This window comes from Diadema setosum, chromosome 12 (assembly GCF_964275005.1).
Source record: "Diadema setosum chromosome 12, eeDiaSeto1, whole genome shotgun sequence".
In the NCBI taxonomy this organism is placed as follows: domain Eukaryota; kingdom Metazoa; phylum Echinodermata; class Echinoidea; order Diadematoida; family Diadematidae; genus Diadema; species Diadema setosum.
Genome location: NC_092696.1, coordinates 12,713,317 through 12,736,124, shown reverse-complemented (window position 1 = coordinate 12,736,124; position 22,808 = coordinate 12,713,317). Strand labels below are relative to the sequence as shown.

General features: G+C 41.3%; 1 protein-coding gene across 2 annotated transcripts in view; it reads right to left on the bottom strand.

Moving 5' to 3' along the window:
• LOC140235955 (transcription factor Sox-6-like) overlaps positions 1-22,808 on the bottom strand; it is a 171,610-nt gene that overhangs the window by 19,629 nt on the left and 129,173 nt on the right. For both annotated transcript variants that reach the window (XM_072315949.1, XM_072315950.1), the window contains exons 4-6: positions 4,183-5,052; positions 2,791-3,270; positions 2,076-2,241 (exon numbers count right to left, since the gene is read on the bottom strand). In XM_072315949.1, coding sequence (XP_072172050.1) covers positions 2,076-2,241; positions 2,791-3,270; positions 4,183-4,902 — 1,366 coding nt within the window. In that variant the 5' untranslated portion in view covers positions 4,903-5,052. The remainder of the gene's footprint in view (positions 1-2,075; positions 2,242-2,790; positions 3,271-4,182; positions 5,053-22,808) is intronic.

The window sequence follows — 22,808 nt, the reverse complement described above, 5'->3', positions numbered from 1 at the left end:
ATCCTGTTTCTGCTTTTCTCTCTCATTCTCTTCTGTTCTATCCATATATCTATTTTGTTTTTGATATCTCATTTGCTTTTGTTCTATCCCTGTATCTATTTTGTTTCTGCTTTCTAAGGCAATCAATCACTCGGTCTTTCTTACTGAAAGTCATTCTACACTTTGGTTTTTCTTTTGTTTTCTTTTCTGCAGTGCAGGGCTGCTGACACTCACACAACCAAGTCAAGAAGGATCTAGAGAACAAGGGAGGTATTTATGTGTAATATGCATCACGGTAGTCGGCAAAGACAACGTTCAAAAGCAGGGACTCTAGGTTTAGATTATTAATTCATTCAAGCATATGGCACAATGTGCCTGGTTGATATTATTTGCTGACGATTGCTAGTCACCTGGGGCTAACCACGAGGGGTCAGCATCATTCGCCCGTCTTCTTGTGGGGGTGGGGAAGGGGACCACTTCATCAGGTTAGCACCCTACTCTTTGCGGTGAATGAATGAAGTCGGATCTTTTACAAGCGCAAGTCGTGGCTAACTCACACATGGGACCTCTATTTAATGTCCTTTCTGAGGGACAGAACGCTTGCACACAACACTGCTCGGTGAGACTCGGAGAATCGAACCCGGTACCCTTGGGTCCGGAGGTGGACGCACTACAGACTGAGCCAAATCACCACAATGGTTTCCAAAATACATTTCCCCTTGTCGGGACATGACAAGATATTCGTGTTTTTCAGAATACAGAGAGACTTGGTAGTCTTGTATCCAGACTTGCTCACTTTTATCCTTTTGTACAATCCTGGTTTCATTATTTTCACTGTTGTCAGTATCTTTTCTTCATCTCATCACCCTGGGAGAGATTGCTGGTAGCATTATCAGTATTATTCTCTTTCCAAGTACATCCTACTGATCACATTCTCTTTAAAAGAAAAAAAAGACACCATCCTTTCACAGGACATAGTGACCTCCAACGCTCACGTCTACAAGAAGCAAAAAAAGATTATTCAAAAAATAATCAACCAGTTTTGGGAAAGCACGGACTGAAATCGAAACCCCCCTCCCCACTTCTTATGCCATTGCCATCAGTTACAAAAAGAAAGAAAGAAAGAAAGAAATATGACCGCAGAAAGTGCTCAATCCTGTGCATCATCACAATCATTCTTTGTTGGAGGGAACATGTTTCAGAACGAAATGGCTCTTGCCAGGCGCTGGGAGCTCGCAGAAGGCCAATTAATCAGTCCAGCTCATGGCAGCCGGCCGGTCAACTCTCACGGAAGGAACGGAAGCTGCCAACAAGCTCCACTATAAAGTGAAGAGCTAGGGACTACTGTATCCTGCGGGGCTCTTATCAAAACAATGAAACCAGTATTACAACGAACGGGCGCCGAAGGCTGCCACGGACACTCGAGCCGGAATCGGGAGTTCCCGCAAACAGTGCCAGCCCTTCATCGAAAGTGAAAGTGGTCTTTGCAGCGCTATCCTCGCAACATCCTTTCCGGGCAGTCTGCCACAATGTTGCAGGGATGAAATGGAAACACGTAACAAAGGATTCTCACTACAGAACCCCCCCCCCCCCCCCCTCATTAGGGAAAGAAAAAATAGAAAGAATCCTGATCCTAGCTTTCAGGTCTCTGTCCTTTACTGCCCACTCCAAGCTCTTGACATGTTCAGAGAGCGCTCAAGAGTCCTTCTTCTCTTTCAAGCTATTTTTACCAGTTTACCAGTGATGCGCTAGTTACAGAGCATGCTGCCGACACAATGGACTATAACTCGTCACGTTTTTCGTTCATTGTGAGCCAGAGCAGTCTCGTTGTTTTTCTCGCCTGTCCCCTTGTGATTTCATCGGTTCCGAAGTATGATCGAGTACTTTACCTTACATGATATGTACATGAAGGCATGGTCTTACACATATAAAGCTACAACCCTTTTCCCCTGTGAGAGAGAGACAGAGTGAGAGAGAGAGAGAGAGAGAGGGAGAGAGAGGGGGAGAGTTTTCATTCCCCACCATACCTGAGGGGCTGGGGGGAGTGAGAGAGAGGGGGACAGAGATAGAGGGAGAGTTTTCGTTCCACACCATACCTGAGGGTCTCGTCAGCTCCACGTGGTTTGGTAACGTCTGCGGCGAGGCGTTGCTGACCACTTCGGCTTCGTGCGTTGCATACTTCTGGTAGCTGGCCTTCGGTGACAGGGACTGACTCCTCTTCAGTGGCTCTGTGATGGTGACCGGCCGAGATTTGACGCAGACCTGGACACCGGTAGAAATATCAAAAGCGGTTTTCACTGGAAATCAATGGTACAACCCTCACTCTTCTCCCCCACCCCCTCCTTTTTCTAGGACTCATCTTTCCTTTCTCTTTACCTTTTTGCAATTCTATTCAATTAAACTTTTCTCTCTCTGTATTCGTGCTTCTTCATTGGATTTCAGAATTTCTTTCATAGTCTTTTTACAAGCTTATCCATCATTGCCTACATCATAAAAAATTCTATCAACATAATCCACAATAATACAACCCCTGTTAATGCTTTCTATCATTCTCCAGATTAATGCACAATATGTACGTGTCCACTACATCTTATAAGAAGCTGGGTTCACATGAATATATGTACCGTTTTGCCTTTTAGAACGATCTGATCACAACAAATTATTTTTCGAAAGTAGACAAGACAATCATGAGAGTTGCATAATGAGATAATCAAGGAAATTGTGGTTTTAAATGCCAAGGGCAGTTGTTATTTCGGGCGAGATGTGACCAATGCATTACAGCAGTTCACTTTCAGTAGCACTACCACAAACCTGAGTTGGGGGTGGGGTTAACGGTGAGGTGACCGGCGATCCGTCAGAGGGATTCGAGTCGGAGGAGGACACGCCCTTCTGGGAGAGGTTGAGGGGTTGGTCCGGAGCCATCTCATGGTAGGCGTGGTGCCCCGTGGGGCTGCCGCGGGGTAAGGTAGGGAAGCAGGTGGGTGGGAAGGAGGCATGGGGGATGGTGAGTAGCCCCTTGGGGCTGGCGGTGAGGGGTGAGACGGCTGGTATATGGCCCGTCCCAATGGGGGAGGTGGCGAGCTTGGCCTGGCCCAGGGGCGTGGTGGGGGAGGGGATCTGTTTGCCGTTGGGCTGGGAGGCCACGCCCAGTGCGGTGCTGTGCCCGTTGGGGCTGGTCACGAGGACAGGGGCCGGTGGACGCACATAGTCGGTGGGATAGACGGGGATGAGGCGTACAAAGCCCCCCGCGGCAGTGGCAGCAGGAGAGCCCGGCTGTTGTTGCTGTAATGCCTTCAAGCAAAGCAAGAGTTGGATGAAAACATGAGAAACATTCTTCATTACTGCAGTTAAGTAGCAACAAACTATTGATGACAATGTCACAAACACTGTATACATATACAAAAGAAAAAAGTATCTGGATAAAAGTACAGCATATACACGTTATCCTTGTAATGTTAATTCACTGGGCAATGTGATCACTGAATAGTAATATTAGTCAATATGAATATCCTCAGTAATTAGAATTCAAGGCATTCCTGTGAGACATTAGCCGTCCCAAACAACCAGAAAGTTTGACAGAGACTTTCCTGGCACAGCAACAACTAAATGCATGCAAATTCAATTCCAGGTATTGAATTATATTCAATTGCATCAGATGAATGGAGTGTAATGTGTAAAAGGTAATCTTGGCAAAATATGTATATAAATAATAAATGTGAACCATTCTATCACATATTGAAGACTAGTCCCCAGAATACAGTCAATAAAAAAATGCATGTTCACAGCAAAATAAGCTCATCCCTAACAGGTTCTAAGTATACTTCCAACTAAAATTTTGCCTAATCTTCCAACATGGAACTGCAACTCTTCCAATGATGAGAGTTTTCTTGTAGTGGGTCACAGACCCTAGAGACCCAGGAAGGAGAGATACCACCCCACCACACCCAAACCCCACCACACCCAAACCCACCCCAAGCACACCCTTCTCCCAGCACACCCACTCCCCACCACACCCACCCCAGCACATCCATCCCCCACCATGCCCATCCCCCATAATGCCCATCACCCTCCAGGCCTACCGCCACCACACCCACTCCTACCACAGCAAGGCCCAACTGCACTCACCCCAAATCATACCCATCCCCCACCACGCCCATCACCCATAACGCTCCTCCCCCTCCTGGCCCACCCCACCACACCTACCTGCATGAGGATATTGATCTTGTGGTGCTGCTCCATTAGCTGCTGCTGCTGCCTCTGCAGCATGTCCTGCTGCATGCGCTGTAGCTCCATCTGCCGCTGCTGGCGCTGCATCTGGCTGCGCTGGAGAGCCGCCGCCTCAGCTTGCTGGGCCAGGAGCTGTTCCCGCAGCGAGCCCAGCTGGCCCACCAGCTGTTCCAGCTTCTGTTCCTTCTCTGCCAGGCTCTCCTCGAGGTCCTGTTCCCGCTTCGTCTTGTTGGACGGGTCCTCATCCGGGTAGCCATTCTCCGTGACGCCCTCCCGCTCCCGTTCTCGCGACAACCGCTCCTGGAGGAGATCGTCCTGCATGGAATCCGCCCGCTCCCGACGGTCTGGTGAGGCCCGGCTCTCGGCTGCGCCGTCAGAGCGGTCATCGTCTGGGTGGTCCTCGTGCTGCAGCTTGGCTCTGCTCAGCATGATGTGCTGCTTCAGAGTGATCATGTGCTCGGGCTTGCGCTCCGCCAGATCCAGCGCCGCGACCACCCGTCCCGTTTCCCCCTCATCCTCCTCCTCCTCCTCTTTCTCGTCCCCGCTCGGCTCGCAACCAAGGTCCGGATCCTCTGCGATCTTCAACCTCTGCCCCTCGTCGCAGTCCATCGCCTCTTCCGTGGGGTCGCACGGTTCCTGTTTGATGGTCACAGGACTGGACACTGGCCCCTCCGTGTCCTGCATCTCGGCAGCCATTTCTCTCACCGCCCTTGGCCCTTAGCGCACTTCTGCTCGGTCACTTCTTCTCCCCTCTCTATCGTTGTCTCTCTTTGTACTAGGTGTCTAGGTGCTCTCTTTCTCTTGTATCCTTCCTCCAAGACTAACCAGAGAACATCATTCATACATCTGAAATGAAAGAGGTAAAAAAGCAGAAATTACTTTAAAATCCAGTAGCTATCGAACAGGAAATACGTTGTCCCTCTTTTACTGATACTAGATAGAGTGCTTGACACATTTCGAGCTCTGCGGCAGGCTTTTTTTGTTAGAGCCACACATCCAATTTGCTGCATTGAAAAGCACGACAGATTCATCTTTCATACTTCCTTGATAAAACACGAACACTTGTTCATAACCAACGAAAAGGGTCATGCATGCTCATTACAGCACATCACGAGGAATCTCTCTGGATACTTAATACCAGTGGCACAAGAACACAGGAGATATTCTGCTTTAGAATCCCTCCATATGTCACCTCTCATGTCCAAATCATTAGTACAAGTGAATGAGCAGCGGTTTCTGTAGTACTGGAGGTGAGAATTTCTTTCAAAACTTAAGTCAGGCTATGAAGATTGATTTAACTTTTATGACATTTGGGTGGCAGTTATTTCACCACGAGATACAGGTTTGACACCTCACGTGCTGTTATGGGGCGAGAGTTCTTTGTGATGACACACTCTATATTCATTTTCCTCACACAACATGTACTGGGTTGTGTATATACAGTTTGTACTGTAAAAGTGGATATTTTCACCCATATCTCAAGATATGAAACTAGTGTGAAAATAAAACTGACAAAATTTTGCTTGTTGTGTGTACAACTGTTTTATATTTTGATTCCACAGAATTAGAAACATACAAAGTTAATCTTACTACCGAGCTAAAGAATTACAAGTAAATTAAACACCACAATATGCAGATTTCAGCATGTCAGTTCACCTTGCTGTATTTCAAATTCACCAGTAAAAGGAGCTACTCGTCCCATGCTCGGGTATCTCCCTACCCCATACTCCCCCTTTTTTTTGGGGGGGGGGAGGCAGGGGTCAAAAGGGAGATACAACAGAATATGATAACAAACAATTGTAGATCATCATTCCACTTCTTCAGAGTTTGACTAAATATTTCATCATCGACTCATTCTTGTCATCCTTGAAAAATAAAGATAAACACATTTATTACTTATCGTTAAATATCCTTAAAACATTGAATAATTCATGTGACTTATAATGTGCCAAATACTCTGTGCAGAATGATCAAGGTACAGAAAAGCATCACAAAATGGCAACTCTTCTATTCTCCCCTAAACTTTCCCAACATTCTGCTATTCTGCTATTTCAGCATTCAACTAAATATTTACCCACTGACGTATCTTGAGCATCTGTAAGAGACAACTTGCATTAAAAAATTGCTGCTCTCCTATTCTCATGGCACGTGGAAACTTAGTTAAGTGTCACCGGGAATGAAGTGGGCAAGGAGGCAAAAAAAGGGGAGTTCTCAAAAAGCATAACAATCCGGCCAAGAAGGAGCGACAAAAAGCTGAGAATCTTGTGGATTTCCTCTTCGACAAATGCACGAGTCAACAATGTCTGGCAAGACGATCGTTGTGTTCTCTAGATAAGTCGCCGCAGGATGACAGCCAAAACCCATGACAGATCTCGGACCACACTCTGAAAAACCTCTCTCTGGTTTTTTTGTCTTACTTTTCTTTTTCCAGAGCACTGTCGGTCATGGGGGGCGTGGAAATCTCATTGGCTAATTAGCTCAAATAATGGAGGACGGGAAATTGCTCAACTGCTCTGTCATACTGAATTGACAACGGAACAAAAGAGAGGAAAGAGTGAGCACTGTGAAGCAAAAGAGGGCATTGTTTAGCGGACAAAAGCGATGAGTTTTGAGAATACAGCCTGTCTGCTCTTACTAAATTTACTGTCACTGCTCAGATCGTGTAAAGCTGTTTAGTCCTAAGACAAGTGCAATGGCTTAAACCTCACTTAAATACTCTCTCCCTTTTTGGATCCCCAGGTTGATTATCACAACAACCCAAGTAAATTTCAAGCGACGTAATACCGACATCAAAACCCCAGAGTGGTAACTACGTCTAATTTGCCGAACGATCGGCGGTGACTCAGCAGAAACACACCCCTCCCCCTTATCTCTTTTCCCATTGCCCTCTGTGTGGTGTATGAATGACAACTCCTCATAGTCATACTCCCAGCTCCAAGCCAGAGATCACATCTCACTGTATGCAAAGAAGGCAGCATCAAATCTGGATGACAGCTAGCTTAGGATGTCCAAGAAATGTCCACACTATTCTAGCCTTTTGTTAAAAGACACTTGGTAATTTGTTCATGTGCATATGTGTACAAAATGCCTTTCTTTTTTCACAGGTGATTTGGCACTTCGCTCATTTTCTACAAAGTGACATGACGCCTAAGCTTGCCCGCCATAACAGTTTACGGAATTTGTGTTCAAACAGAAAATGAACTTGTACAGACTGGACGACCAGAATGACCAATCAATCAACACTTGGGGAAGAATCCATTTCATTGTTTTGCACTGCACGCATTGAGTATACAAGCTTTTTCTGCTAACATTGTCAAGTACAGGGCTTTACTGAACACTTTGTTGCTGTCAGGTGGATGTGCTGACAAGCTCCATTTATGATGATTACATGATAATCATTACACCAGAGATACAATATCTTGAGTGACTTTAAAAATAAATGTGACTGCTACTAAAGGTTGGTAGTACAAATGAAGCTTTTCTGCTCATGTGCAAAGTGGAAAGTTCTACAAGCTAACTAATCATGTGAGAAGCAAGCTGAGAGTCATTGTCACCGCAGATGGAATCCGGCCACCAACGACAGGCAAGCCCCATTGAGGGGGCGCCCTTCATGACCGATCAGAACTATTTCCAACTTTATCTTTGAATGACGCAAATTTCGCTGCCGGTACTTGGTTGCTAGAAATCAAATCAAAGCAGCAAGAGCTGTGTATGACAATAGCACGTACAGTTTGCACGAACGAGCGATGGGTGAATGAATCTCTCGCAGTTCCATTGGTCGTGGTGACGAACTGAATAGCTATGCGCCTGAATTATCTAGCAGACACAGTGCGCAAAGTTTTCTCTCCATCATGAATAGTAATCAACATTCATCGATCTCGAAAGCATGATGGCCTTTGAATAAAGGCTGCACATAAATAACTATGACCGCTCACTCTTAAAACATACACAGACGTGAAATCTCGTGACCAATAAGTCCATTCTTTAGACATGCAAATAACCTGAACAAAAACTGGAATGACACCTGCTGGTCACTGCATACAAGTGTCCCCTGCCCTCGCCGCCTGCTGTATTCTAAAGCGTTAAACTTTCATTGCCCTTGCTGACAGCAAGGAAGACGGATCGGGATTATTTTGCCAATTGGGAAGAAAGTCTGGACGCTGGCCAAGAGCGGTCAACACAGAACCAGCAATTTCACAGATTTTAAACAAAGGCAAATTCTCACTTTTTGCATGTACACATGGTGTAAATCACTATGTATGAAGAAGTATGGTTGTATATGATAAATGTAAATATGAAGAGTTTGTTTGCAAAAACAGATAAGTCCATATTTTCCAAATCGACATATTTGCGATTAAAGTTCAAGAAAAATAAAGAGAATAATAAGAAAATTTATGCTTCTTTTGACCATAAATTCAAAAATTTACCTCTATATGTAATGACCAATATATCATTTAAAAGGTATTATTTTGTACTTTATGACAGAGACAGTACTTCAAAATCTTCAAAAATGGACTTATCGGTTTTTGCAAACAAACTCTTCAATAGTAATCCATAGAATAAGGATGGTTTCTAATGCATACCTATATGTATATGATATGTATTAACAATGTATCATCATCTAGAAATATTGGTGACATGACATTTGCAGCATGAATGAATGAATGAAAAGTTGAATGAATGAATGAATGAATGAATGAATGAATACATAAATAAATAAATAAATGAAAGAATAAACAAGAAGTCAAAATTACAACATGAAAAAAGTGTCATCTGCAAGCAGCAAGCAAGACGATGCAAAAGCTGGGATTCTACTGCTCCCCCTGATCATACTGTATCATTCTGCACTGACATAAGTTTCACATCATTCACATTCTTTAACTTCTAATCAAAGACAGCTCTATACAGATTCTAATCATCATCATCACACTGACAAGTTTAAAATCACACAAACAGGTAAGCATTATCTGATTTCATCCTTTTGACACCAAACGGCTTCAGTTATCATCTCAACATGACCCTGCCGATGCACATGTGCACTGTAACAGACCCTTTGGATGTTTTTGTGGTGCAGATTCGTACCTCGGCACGGAATTCACTTCTATCAAACTGATCCTCATTCATACCATGCTTTGCCAAGCACCTTGAAGGCAACAACTAAACACAGCACAGATTATCTATCAAACACTCACACGATGTACCTTTCAATGACTTAATCATAATCAATGCAGAAGCTTTATCAATAACTATGGTACACATATCACTATTAGTTCAACGTTCTTTTTTCATACATTGATGCCATATGTGCTTACTTGCCATGTACCCTTTAAACTTGACCAAAAAAAAAAAAAAAAAAAAAAACTTTTTGATTCCTAAGTCTTCAAATATCATTTCCTCATACCACTTTTCATTGTTGATACGTAATACCTTGTACACTTAAGTTTCAGTATGTTGTAATTTCGGTATCATGGTAAGCCAGACACGTTCAGTATTCTCATTAATTATTCAAAAGTATTAATCAATCATTATTATTTTTTTTGTCAGCGCTTACAATCTGTGCTCATAGGCAATTATGTAAGAAAATTTGCTCTGTTTGGTGTAAGATGGCATTACATTGAAAAAATATATATCACCTAGCAAATCTCAGTGATTTAGATAAACAGGAGGGGGGCACAAGGTCATAACAATGTGAATTGAACTTGCTTTTCCTTGTTTACGCACAAAAACAAAGACTAGCCTTGCCAAGCTAATCTTGGCTGGAGAGTTGATAAATGACGATTATACCAGAGGGCATGATTGTTGATGGGTGAAATATGCCACACAGGTTTATGTTGCCATTGTTCATTCTACATCGACAGCATTTCATCCCATAGACGGGGATTTCTGTTTCACAAACACAAACGACATCGACACGCTCCAAATGGTCTGTGATGCTGCATGGATGCAGTAGAAACAATGTTTTGGTTTCTTTCACATCAAAGACTATCTTCCCGAACATTGTATTCGCTATCTAAACAGACAACATTCGATGCTTTGTCTCTGCATCCTCCACAAATGCTGGCAGCACCCATCACAACCAGACAATTCAGCTCTTGGACCGTCGCCATGTCGGATTGTAACCTAGCACTGCCGCCATTTCTCAACACAACTTGGCCAAGATGGCAATACATGCTGTTTTTCCGTCCCTACAAGAACTCTCTATATACACTGAAGGCCAAATTATACACCTTACAGCAAAAACTTTGAAAGCTCTCTAACACCAACAGCTTCATACACCAATGGCATACCTGCCAACATTTCAAGATGAAATATCTTACTCGTGGATAGCAAAAATCTTATTTTATATGCAAACTGAAGTTAAAAATCTTACTTTCGGTCAAATCTTCAGAAAATACACATGAAATGTATATCTAAATATTTTTAAAAAATCTGATTTCTCTGACAGAAAATCTGATTTTGCTATTTTTAACATAAAAAATCTTACTGAATCTGACAAAATCTTACTAGTTGGCAAGTATGCAATGGCTCAGTATACCAATGGTTCCATATATCATATACAATGGATCTATACACCAATGGTTCTACGCAGCAATGGTTCCCTGTACAGTGGTTCCATAAACCAATGGCTCCCTAAATCAATGGCTCCATACACAATGATTCCATACACCAATGGTTCCATACACCATTGGCTCTATAAACCAATGGTTCCACACACAATGGTTCCATGCACCAACGGTTACATACACCAATGGTTCCATACACCAATGGCTCCATATAAATGTCTGAGCTATGCTCTGACTGTTCTATCTCTGAAACCAATGGCTCCATATCTCTGGAACCAATAGCTCCATATAAATGTCTCTATGCTCTGACTGATCTATCTCTGAAAAGCCCTCTGTAAACATCCCTACAGCCCTATGGATTAATAGCTCATACACCAAGAACTCTATACACCAAAGGATCCATACAGCAAGAATTTTAAAGGACAAGTTCACCTTCATTAACATAAGGATTGAGAGAATGTAGCAATATTAGTAGAACACATCATTGAAAGTTTGAGGAAAATCGGACAATCCGTTCAAAAGTTATGAATTTTTGAAGTTTTTGTGCAGTCACCGCTGGATGAGAAGGCTACTGCAGTGTATGATGTCACTTGCGTACAACAATATAAGGAAAATATAAAGAGAATTTCACAAAATTTCATCTTTTGAAAAAAGTACACATTCCCTTGACTTGTTACTGACATATGTTATGGGTAATATCATTCCCATTGCCTTTAGAAAGAGGCAAGTCAAGTGCTCTTTTATTATGCGAAAAAAGTGAAAATATGTTGAATTTTCTTTACATTTTCTTTATACTGTTGTACTCATATGACATCATGAGCCTTAGTAGTCTCCTCATCCAGTGGTTCCAACACAAAAATTTTAAAAATTCATAACTTTTGCATCGATTGTCCAATTTTCCTCAAACTTTCACTGATGTGTTCTACCAACATTGCTGCATTCTCTCAATTCTAATATGTTAATGAAGGTGATCTTGTCCTTTAAGCACTAACAGCTCTTATACACTAATAACTCTATACACCAACAGTACTGTACACCAAGGGCTCCATCTACTGAGTCCTTAATATACCAGGAGCTATACACACAGAAGGCTCTATACCTCAAAAGCCTGATGCACCAATGTTACACTCTACAAACACTTAACACATTTCTCACCACTAAATGCCCAGTTTATACACCGTGCGAATGCCATTTTTGAAGTGGTGGTGCTGAGAAGGTTAAAGCGTTATCATAGACAGATCAGTTTCACACCAGTACAGCATTCTATCAATTCCTTAGAGCCAGTCCATAGTCCATCTCATTCATCTAGGCAGGAGTTGGTTGATGCTGTTTCAGACAAGCATCAGCAATGCTGCATATCCCACACCAGACCAGAATTCACATTATTTGGGGTAAAAAATAAAGTCTGAACATAAGAAAAATGCTAGAAATCTGACAGATGTTGAACACAGAATGCCACATCTCAAACCAACACAAATCCATCTACTTTCCTCCACTTTTTTTTTTTAATTCAATTTCAACTGGAGATGACAGAACATATTGATGTGCCCAAAAACCAATTACCACCATGATTTTTGTTGTCTTTTAGGCTTGAGTACCAGTAATTCACAGTGCATGCCAATGGCACTACTTGTACTTGTTTACTAGTTGGAGTTTAATTCATGGTTCAAGTGGTCAAATGATCGTACAGATCTTCTAAGTATCCCCCCCCCCCCTGCTGAAATGGAAAGTTCAAAACGATACTGCAATGATTTTGATTTAAAGACATACAAAAAACCATTAATGATATACACATAGGTATACAATTCAAATTATGATGTACACTAAACCCCTGTTTTCACACATTGATGTTGGAAAGATATAAAGACATTTCTAGTTATCGTACACAGACATGTTCTCAATTTACATGTATAAAGCATACTAAACATGGAAATGTGTCTAGTTTGCAAGCACCGTTTCTGTAAATCAAGATATACCTAACCACTGACACAGTGCATACTACCTGAAAATACTTTACAGAAACTGAGACTAACAACAGCATGATGCCATTAATTGTACAGTTTGGTTGCAAATATGAATAGATGAATATAACACAAAAAAATATGAATTCACAGAAATACATCAAATACATAGAACTACAAGATAAAAGAAAGAATGCAGAACTACATAATGAAAGGAATTAAAATCAGTGTAGGAAAAAAAATGAACTTATATAATACAAGGATGAAACAGTGGAAAAATATTCCAGTTCACTGAAAAAAAATGTTATAACTAAAAAATTAATGAAACGAAAAATACTAATCGAAAACTAAGTATGTTGATCACGGAACATTTCAAAAAGTGAGCGGAGTCATAATAATCACTTAGGTGTCCTTTCTGCCTTCTATGCTGGTATAAAAAACAATACATTAAAGAGAAAAATATAAGAGAAACTGGTCACTGCCATTTAAGATATCAGTGGTAAAATATCTGACACTGACAGTTAAAAAGAAAAGTTTTGTCATGATATCCAATGATTCATAAAATGTGACTTTTTTTTTAATTTGCTAGACTAAGCAAGCTCAATAGATCTGGAGACTTAATAGAAAAAAAAAATCACTGTCATATGAAAATACAATTAGATAATACCATATTCAAACCACATCACTATAAAAAAAGTGTAAATATGATGATAGGACACTGAATTATATTTCTTTCATGGGCTACAAGTTGATTTATACAGTAACATGTACAATCTCTCAGTGAGCACTAGAAGAATGTTCAAAATAAATCTATGACTTTACCTTCAAAATCAATGTGGGCTACCTTAGCCCGGCACACCAGATAACCACAAAAGTGTAACAGGGTCCCAAAGTTTCTGTGTGTGCATGTGTGTGTGAAGCAAATATCATCCAAAGCACCGATTATTCCACTGTGCTATACAGGAAAGTATACTAGTATATCACCGGACGGGGAACGATCAAATTCCCAAGAAGCGAAAGCGATGACCGCAGAGTACTAAAAAAAAAATGGTATTCCATCAGATCATTGCTGCCTCAAACATGTGACGATCCATTTAAAGTGAACGCAGAATTCAGCAATTGCACCTTTATTTTTTTTTTTCTCCTCCATAAAGAGCCGGACAACAAGTCCGTACAGTAGTCCTCAGCACAATCCAAGTTTATTCTGCCTGTGTTCCTCCAGCACGCACGGAATCATCACTGGCCAATTAGTCTCAAAAAGGACAATGCGGGCACCGCCGCAACGACGACAACGACTCTTGCTACTGCTGGCAAGTCCAAGAGAGGGGTGGCTGGAAGCGAAACCGAAAGCAGAAACAATGAAGAAGACGAGTGTCGCCCGACAAAAAAGAAAAAGAGAAAAAAAAAAGTTGGGGACGCAGTGGCTCAATTGTTTCAAGCATCGGGAGCTAATTACACAGGAGCTCAACCTGGCCTCTTGCCACCGCACAACTGATTTGAACTGGAGCATCCTCTTGGCTACTTAGCGTGCCTTTTCTCTCTTTCTCTCTCTCTTTCTGTTTCTCTTTCCTGTCTCTCTCTCTCTCTCTCTCTTCTCTATCTCTATCTCTTTTTCTCTCTCTCTCTCTCAAGTCTTTTTGTCCTGCGAGTCAGCAGCAGGCAAGCAGAGGGAAGGGGAAAAGCCGGCGAGTGGGGGGAAAGACGCGAGAAGCGGCCGCGCGTTTATCTCCCTCGCACACAGGCCCCACCTGTTGAGGGGTGCAAATGATTTGAGGGGAGGGTGCGGAGAGGAGGAAGGTAGGGGTGAGAATTGGAGGTAAAGGTGTCGCGGAATGGGGGTGGGGGGTGGGTAAGACAAGGGGGTGGTTTACTTGGAGGGGTAAAGGGGAGTCATTGTATCAAGTAAGAGGAGTCGTAGAGGATGGCAAAGACACTGGCATGCCAAGGGGGTCAGTTCCTTCTGTAGTATTAAATGATAGAGACAGAGCATACGTTTCAGAGCTCACCCTACCTTTACCATTCTCTATTAAAAATCTCCAGAAGTGTTTGGATAATTCTGGGAAAGCCCATCTCAAAATAGAGCGAAGATCTAAATTATCAACTGCGCAGTCATCAGAAATAATCGTATATGACATGCCAAGGCGAAATCAAGGCGTGCGTAGAACGTTTTCAGACCAACTCTGACAAAATATAAAAACTGCTATGATTACTTTTATTATTTTGCTGGTATTATTTTTTGTTGTTGTTGACAGTAAAGGTACTATCATACTAAGGTATAAGGGCAGGGTCATAGTTGCTAGGTTTTTGTACTTATTACATTACATATACAATATACAAGTATATTACACACAGTCTTTTCAAATTGCTTCAGCCACAAATTAGTTAAATTTATACTGACAACTATGGGTTCTTGTAAGACAAGTTGTGTATACAGAAAATAGATTTCGTTAGAAAAAGAAACAAGATTTCCTCAAATAAAAAAAAAAGTAAAAAGCTGACATCAGCTGCAGCAACTAACTCACAAAGAGCCTCATATATGACAGGATTACACAAAATTAATAATGTAATTTCATACAAAAATCATAAAGCCTGTGTGCCGTTCTAAGACATGACTACCTGAATAGTGAGCCTTTGTGAGAGTCAGTGGAATAGTTCTCAGTTTACTGATACATTCAAAATTTACAAATATCTTCATGAAGGAATACAGGAACAAAGGGTGTTCCCGACTAGAAAACAAAATATCCCAATGCAACAGCAAATGCAAGCAAACTGGATTCAAAGTACTGTAATATACATGTAGATCATATAGAAAAAGGTGAATTGTATAACTCAGTTTTATGCCGGGGGGGGGGGGGGGGGGGGTATCCATAGATTTTAATACATCAGTTAAAAAAACAGCACATAGCAGGTTGGGCAGCAGCATTCTTGATTGTGGAACAAGCAGAGCTCTTTACAATAATCAAGGCTTGAAAAAAAAACTGGCAGCACGGTTTGCTATTTTTTGTGTAAAACAATGACAATAAATTTTCTCTTTCAAATGAAACAACAAGGATACTGAACATGTTTTTGTGGTTACTGAAAGTTATTTATTTTCTATGGACCATTTTCAAGCAATTACACCTGCTTATTTATCCTTGAACAATATCATATTATACAGATGCCCAGAAGAATGGAAATGCTTGAGAAGAATTGCACTTTTTTCTTGATAACTGGCCAAATTCCTCCCTCATGCCCCACCCTTCCTCATCTTCTCTCTCCCTCTCTCTCTCTCTCTCCAACTCATTCATAAACTCTTACCTGCTCCTTTCATACAACTGTTTCAAAGTAGGGCACTAGCTCCAGCGAGTTCACCAGTGACAGCCGAAGAGTCAATTTGGCCCTGTTCACCTTCATGCACAGTTGCTGCCATCTCTGAGAGATAGTCCAAGACTGAAGTTATCTAATTTTGCAGGTGTGAACGGGGTCTTCACTCTCTCTCTCTCTCCACAGTCATAATGCTGAGGACAATATCTCACATATGAAAGATAATGCAGCTTTGTCTTACTTCCAGTAAATACATGTACTAAAGTGCCATTTAATAAAGATCCAAAAGAGGAAGTTTAGAAACAATCAGGATTCTGTTTTTTCCCCTCATCTATTTTTAGAGCTGTGAGAAGAGAAGTCACATGAGTTTAGCAGGCTCTCGCTGCAATCTGGCAAAAGACTTACATAATCAGAAATCCCCTGCCTGAAGTGGAAATGATAAAAGCAAGGAAGAGAACTCTTCTTCACCCTTCATCACATGAGAAGTCGCGCTTCCTCCACGCAAGAAAAAAAGGCGGTAGAACGTAACGGGCTTCTTCTCTGCCAATTTCCGAAGTCCCGACCGAGTTACGTAAAGCCATTCCAACCATCAACGCTGGAGATTAACAAATCTAATTAGCGCTACATTGTCTTCAACATTCTCAAAACAGGTGTAGAATGACAGGCAGACGGAAGACAAGCACGGGTCACCTCGCCAAGAAATTAAGAATTGCAGAATTGTGACTTTACTCACGTGCGTGCGGGCGCACGGCCACCCTTGTGGTTTTGACAATGGATTAAACTGTCAAGTGCATAAGAGTCAATCTTATTGTTGTGTTTCTGGCTAATGGGATAATTGGTCGGGGGGGGGGGGGGGAGGGGTGGGAGGGGGAAAAGATTGGGTCAGTTTTGTTGCTATTGTTTTAATTGCGATCACCTGCAAAGGCTCAGTCAAAGTTTTGTTGTTGTTGTTGTTGTATTCAGAACTCACAGATTAGTTAACAATAATCAGATCAATTTCTGAGAGATGGTCCAACTGCTATCATAACAATCATCATTAAATTTAAAATGAAATGTATAGCACCATAGCTACAAAATATCCATCAAAGGGAAACAATTACCATTCAATCCATACAATTAGATGAAAGTAGTTTTTCTTCTTTCAAGAACATTCAGGTCAGTCTCCACCATGCTTACTGTTCATTTGTTGCTAAAAGGATAATTGATTCTCTTTACACACTTCACTTGAGAGTCATGACCCATGATCAAAAATGGATTTTGAATATAAAAAAAAAAACATTGATTTCCCATCACTGTAAAATACCTTTATAATAAACAGCCCAAGCAACATGGCCACAACTACACAATTTAACCCTACAACCGACACTGGCACAATACTTCCAAGAGATATTCAAGCTTACGTGGGGATCGAAACATTGCCCGCAGTGCTAATGCCGAGTGGAGAGTGCTAATGCCCCTCCGTGCTTCCCGGCCAGCCGACAATTATTACGGAGAACTAGCCGATCTGGCTGCCAGCCCCTCTGCGAAGCTAGCACCAGAAATCTACAGGAAACAAGTGGTAATGGTGACCATGGAGCTGACAAAGCCTGGCCACTAATGCAATTGTCACCCATTAGCGAGAACCTGGACGGCTACCAGTCTTTTCCTCCAGAATATTGTGTAGAGGCATATCGTGGCTAGTCTTGAAACAGACCTTTTCTTTTATCTTTTCTTTCATTATCACTAAGACTACCGGTACCCCTTTAAACACACATTTTCCTCTTCTTTACTTTTTTTAAAGAAGCCCTTTCATCAGCAGTCAATATAAAGTATACCATACCATTGAATGGCCGCAGTATACAAATGCCAATCATATCAATAACATAATACTTACTATCACAACAGAAAATATGACATATCTTATATCTAATTTCTTCTTTCCTGCAGTTGCCAATATCAACGCTGCTCTTCAAAGGGGAGTGTGCACTGAGCAAGATTTGAACCCAAGACCTTCTTGTTCCCACTCTGGATGACTCTCTTGAAGAGATCCAGGTTATCTCTTGACTACCACTCAAGTCGGCTGGTCTGGGAACTCGATAATGGCGGCATACTCTCGAGTGGGCGTATCAGGTTTCTACTCCTATTGTATGGTTCAAATCATGCCGCCAAGAATACGTATATGAGACAATACTCAAGGTAGCAACAGGTTACCTGCAATAACAGAGCTAGAAGTAGTCTCAGAGTGCAGACCTACTCCAAGCCACAGGGTTACTATCTCTTTGGGACAATGCATGCATTCTTTCTTTTAAAAAAAAAAAAAAAAATGGATTCAGACTATGCTCTGGATCACCACCAAAAAGTGTTACCTATTCCCTTTAAAAGCCACAACCATTCAATACTGAACACTACATCAAAATCTGTTCGTAACGTTTTCAATTTTTAAAAGCCAACAAACAAACAGACAGACAAACACAAGGACAATTGAGAGAGCCTTTGAAGTGCTCTGTGAGCAGTGTCCATCCGTACCATCTTGATTTCTGCATGTAATTGTAGTAATAAATCCTCAAGGAGTCAATGGTCAAGGTGTTACTGTACTAGAGTTAATTTCACAACTATCTCATTATGGTCAACATATCGATACGAAATTCCACCGTTGTTAGTGGAAAAACACAAAAGTGTACAACCAGTAATCTACAAATCATAGAAAAACTGTGTTTATTTGTTTGTTTATTTGTTTGTCTGTTTTTAGAGCAGGCAAAAGAAAAAAAGAATCATATCTTCAAGCGGTGCTGCAACTATCTTTGGTGTCATCTGTGTATTCTCCAAACCTAGCACTAGAATATTCCATTTCAAAATTTCACTACAAAAAGCATAGATAAATTTTCAAAGCAAAGCAGGTGTTATAAAAAAACCCAGTGTTTTATGAAATGTTCAGTTATGATCATATTTCCTCCCAATGTCAGCAGCTTTCAAGAAATAAAATGTAGCCTCCTTATATCCTGAATGATACACTTGGCATATCTTTGTTGTTGGTATACCCCTGCTGATTAAGTGGGACATGAAACATAAGGTGATGTGTAGATGTTTTGCAGATCACCCAATAAACAAATTGATTATAAAGAAAATCAGACAGAAGAGTATTTCATTAACAACCAGAAACACATGTACACATACATTTGATACAGATAAACTTCTATAGGGAAACCAACTAAATATAGAAAAGCAGGACTTATATAGCGAGACTCTTTATTGGATATCCCACTTTTCAAACCTAATCAGTAGATAGAAATCAAACAGCTAGATTTGTCTCTGTAGATTCTGCTACTGATGTCATGTGAGATCGACACAACATGGTGAAAAACAAAATCAAGTTTTCCCGGTAATAAACACTTTCTTTTGGACTCTTCCACACAGAAGGGATCCTGCCCTTCCCTAACGGTCGTCGGTAACCCGGAGAAAATACGAGCAAATTCAATAGACTTCTTTCCTAAATCGGTGAGTGTCGACGATACAGATAATTAGATGAATTACCTTATCGCGGCAAAACATCAAATCACGACGGCCAAACTCGGCGTTCGTTCCGTCAATCGGGACCACGCATCATCCCCGGACCCATCCAACTAATCTCGGCAAGACACAGGCAAAAAAGACAACTCAGATCGTCGACATGTCACAAAAAATCCTGTGTGACATACACGTACAGGCGAAGGAGGAAGAGGGGGAAAAAAAGAAACACGTTGCCATGGAAACCATCGTAAACTTGCACATTCTTAGATCACCGGTCCCAGCTATGCCCTCACTAATCACACACGGATCAGTGTCTCCCATTTTATTTTCCTGCGAATTTTTCAAGGCGAACTTTTCTTTTTTTTCTCTCTCTCTCTCTTTCCCCCATCCCCCAGCGAGCCGGAAGGAGAGAAAAAAAAAAATGAGCCGCGGCCTTGACAAGATTTACAGAGCCAGCGCCGGGTTCAGACATTTTTCGCTAATTCCTTTTTTTCTTGTTTCTTTTCGGAGGAAATCGTTTCATCATGACATGAAAAGGAGCAAATATTCTCTCCCAATTAGCACCAACAGTGTGGCTACGTGTGATAAGCACTAGTCTACCGATCCAGGCACCGATGCAGTGAAGAAAAAAAAACCAGGAAAATTAAAAAAAAGATAAAATATGCACAACTGTATGGGATCACTGACAGGAGATTTAGGTGGTGCAAGATGAATGATAAATGACTGTCAAAGACCAACAAATCTCTCTGCCCTCAACTATCGAGCATGTCACGGGTAAAAAGAATCGTCGACAAAACATGGCAGGGAGCAGGTTGATGCTATTTATCGGCAGAAGGTACAGACTGTATCATGTCATTTTCAAGCCAAGATGAGAATTGTGTTCAAATCTCCACTGCCAATATTGTTTTTGCTGTCTGTTCAGACTGCTGTCACTGCATATGTTCAAATTCCAAATATCTCCAACAGGACACGGCTTATAAAAGTTTTCCTACACAGGGCAGTGTTATAGATACATTTCTGCCACCTGCTCAAGTACTGTAAAACACAATATTTTCGTGGCATGAAATTTTTGCGAATGGGAGCCGACGGCCTCATTCGCAGCATGAAACTTTTCACGAATTGCCTCTAACATTCAATGCATATAGTGTACACAAGATCTTTAGCGTGCATTTTAATTTTGCAAAACTCGACTCTTGCGAAATTCGCGAAATTTAAAATGCATGCAAACATTCCTCATTTTACAGTAGACATTTCGGGCAAGGGTTCCACATTTGATGAGTGCCCATTCATATCACATGCCCCAAGGCAAAGTTCAGCACTGCCTGTGAAGCGGAGGTAAAATTTAGGTTGATTGGTAGCACTGTGTTCTGGTCATGTCCATATTAACCCTTCCAGCGTTTTGTTTGGCTGACTGGAACAGGCGTCCAGTAACTAACTGTCAAATGAATAGAGATTGTATCCAATCCCCCTAACCACCTTAAAGGCATAATTTACCATTTGCAGATGAAAGCATTAGTGCTATAAAATAGTTCTAAAATGTGAGTTAGGGATAGAAACAACCACTGTCAAAATTTGAATCCGTATAATCGATGTTAAGTGTTGTTAAATACACAAAATGTGAACAATAGTTATAATAAAAAATTTTCCAGACTAAACCGTATACAGTTACGGTTTATTGAGAAAAACCCTGATATCTCCTTATATTTTAGGTTTTATTGCAAATATTTCATATGGTAGGATGTTTTATGATACAACAGACCTACACATATGCATCAAATATGATATCTTGAAAATTTTTGAAATCACTGCTCCCAAAGGTAAACTGGACCTTTAATAATCCCTAATGTGTTACTATGGCCTTCCTGTTGAACTGAGGGACATTGCTACATTCGAGTAGGCTTGCTAACTTGACAACTAGGTCAAGTTTGGATAGATTAATATTGGATGTCGATGAAAAATACGGTTGGCAAGTTAAGCTAAGCATCAGGACGCTTAAAGGGTTAAAGGACAAGTCCACCTTCATAGACATGTGGATTGAGTGAATGCAACATTATTAATGAAACACATCAGTGAGAGTTTGAGGAAAATCGGACAATCCATTCAAAAGTTATGGATTTTTGAAGTTTCTGCTTAGCCACTGCTGGATGAGAAGACTACTTCAGCTTGTGATGTCACATGCATAGAACGATATCAAGAAAATAAACGGAAAATTGGACATATTTTCACTTTTCTCGCATACTAAAAGAACACTCGACTTGCCTCTTTCAGAAGGCAGGGAATAATACCTCCCTTAATATACATCACTGACAAGTTGATGAAATGTGCACTTTTTTCCAAAAATGAAATTTTGTGAAATTTTCTTTATATTTTCCTTTTCATTCTACGCATGTGACATCACATACCAGTACCGTAGTAGTTTTCTCATCCAGCAGTGACTGCCCAGAAACTTCAAAAATTCATAACTTTTGAACGGATTGTCCGATTTTCCCCAAACTTTCACTGATGTGTTCTACTAATATTCAGATTTTCCCAAAAGTTTCACTGATGTGTTCTACTGATTTTGCTGCATTCACTCAATCCACATGGTATATAAAGGTGGACTTGTCCTTTAATGGTCATGAGAAAGCTTGGAGAAGTGTACTGTGAGGTCTCCATCTCCAGTCTACAGAAAGTGATTCTTTGAGAAAATGGAAAATCGACTTCAATGTGTGAGCATGAAGATGCTTGGAAGAGTGTTGCGCTGTTGCTCCGACATTGCCAGCACTCCCGACATGGCAGATCCCAAAACAATATCGTCATGTTTCTCTCCATAATCCCTCATCCCATTGCAAACTTGACAGCCCCTGGATAGCTTAATAAACTTACAATCTTCTCCGTAATTGATGACTAACGTAGCATGGATGTTTTATCCATGTTATGAAAAAAGAAAAAGCATGAGAGAGAGAAAGGAAAGGGAGATAGGAGGAATTTTGCCCAGGCAAACCTCGAAGCCGGCCGGCTGTGCAGCAGAAGACCTCCTCTGATAATACGCACATGAAAGGAGGGGTACTTTAGGTGGGCCTGGAGGGGGGTAAGAGAGAGGGGGCAGGGAGGGCTAGAGAGAGGGGAGGGGAGGGGGATGGGTGAGGGGTGTGGATAAACACATTTTTTAAGTGCGGCTGGGATAGAAACACCTCACTCGATCCGCCACCTGTTCGCACAAGCGAAATCTCATTAACAGGGACATTATCTGCAGCGGGACACCTTTTCCTGTCCCACTTCCACTCGTTTCCAGAACAACCATTTCACT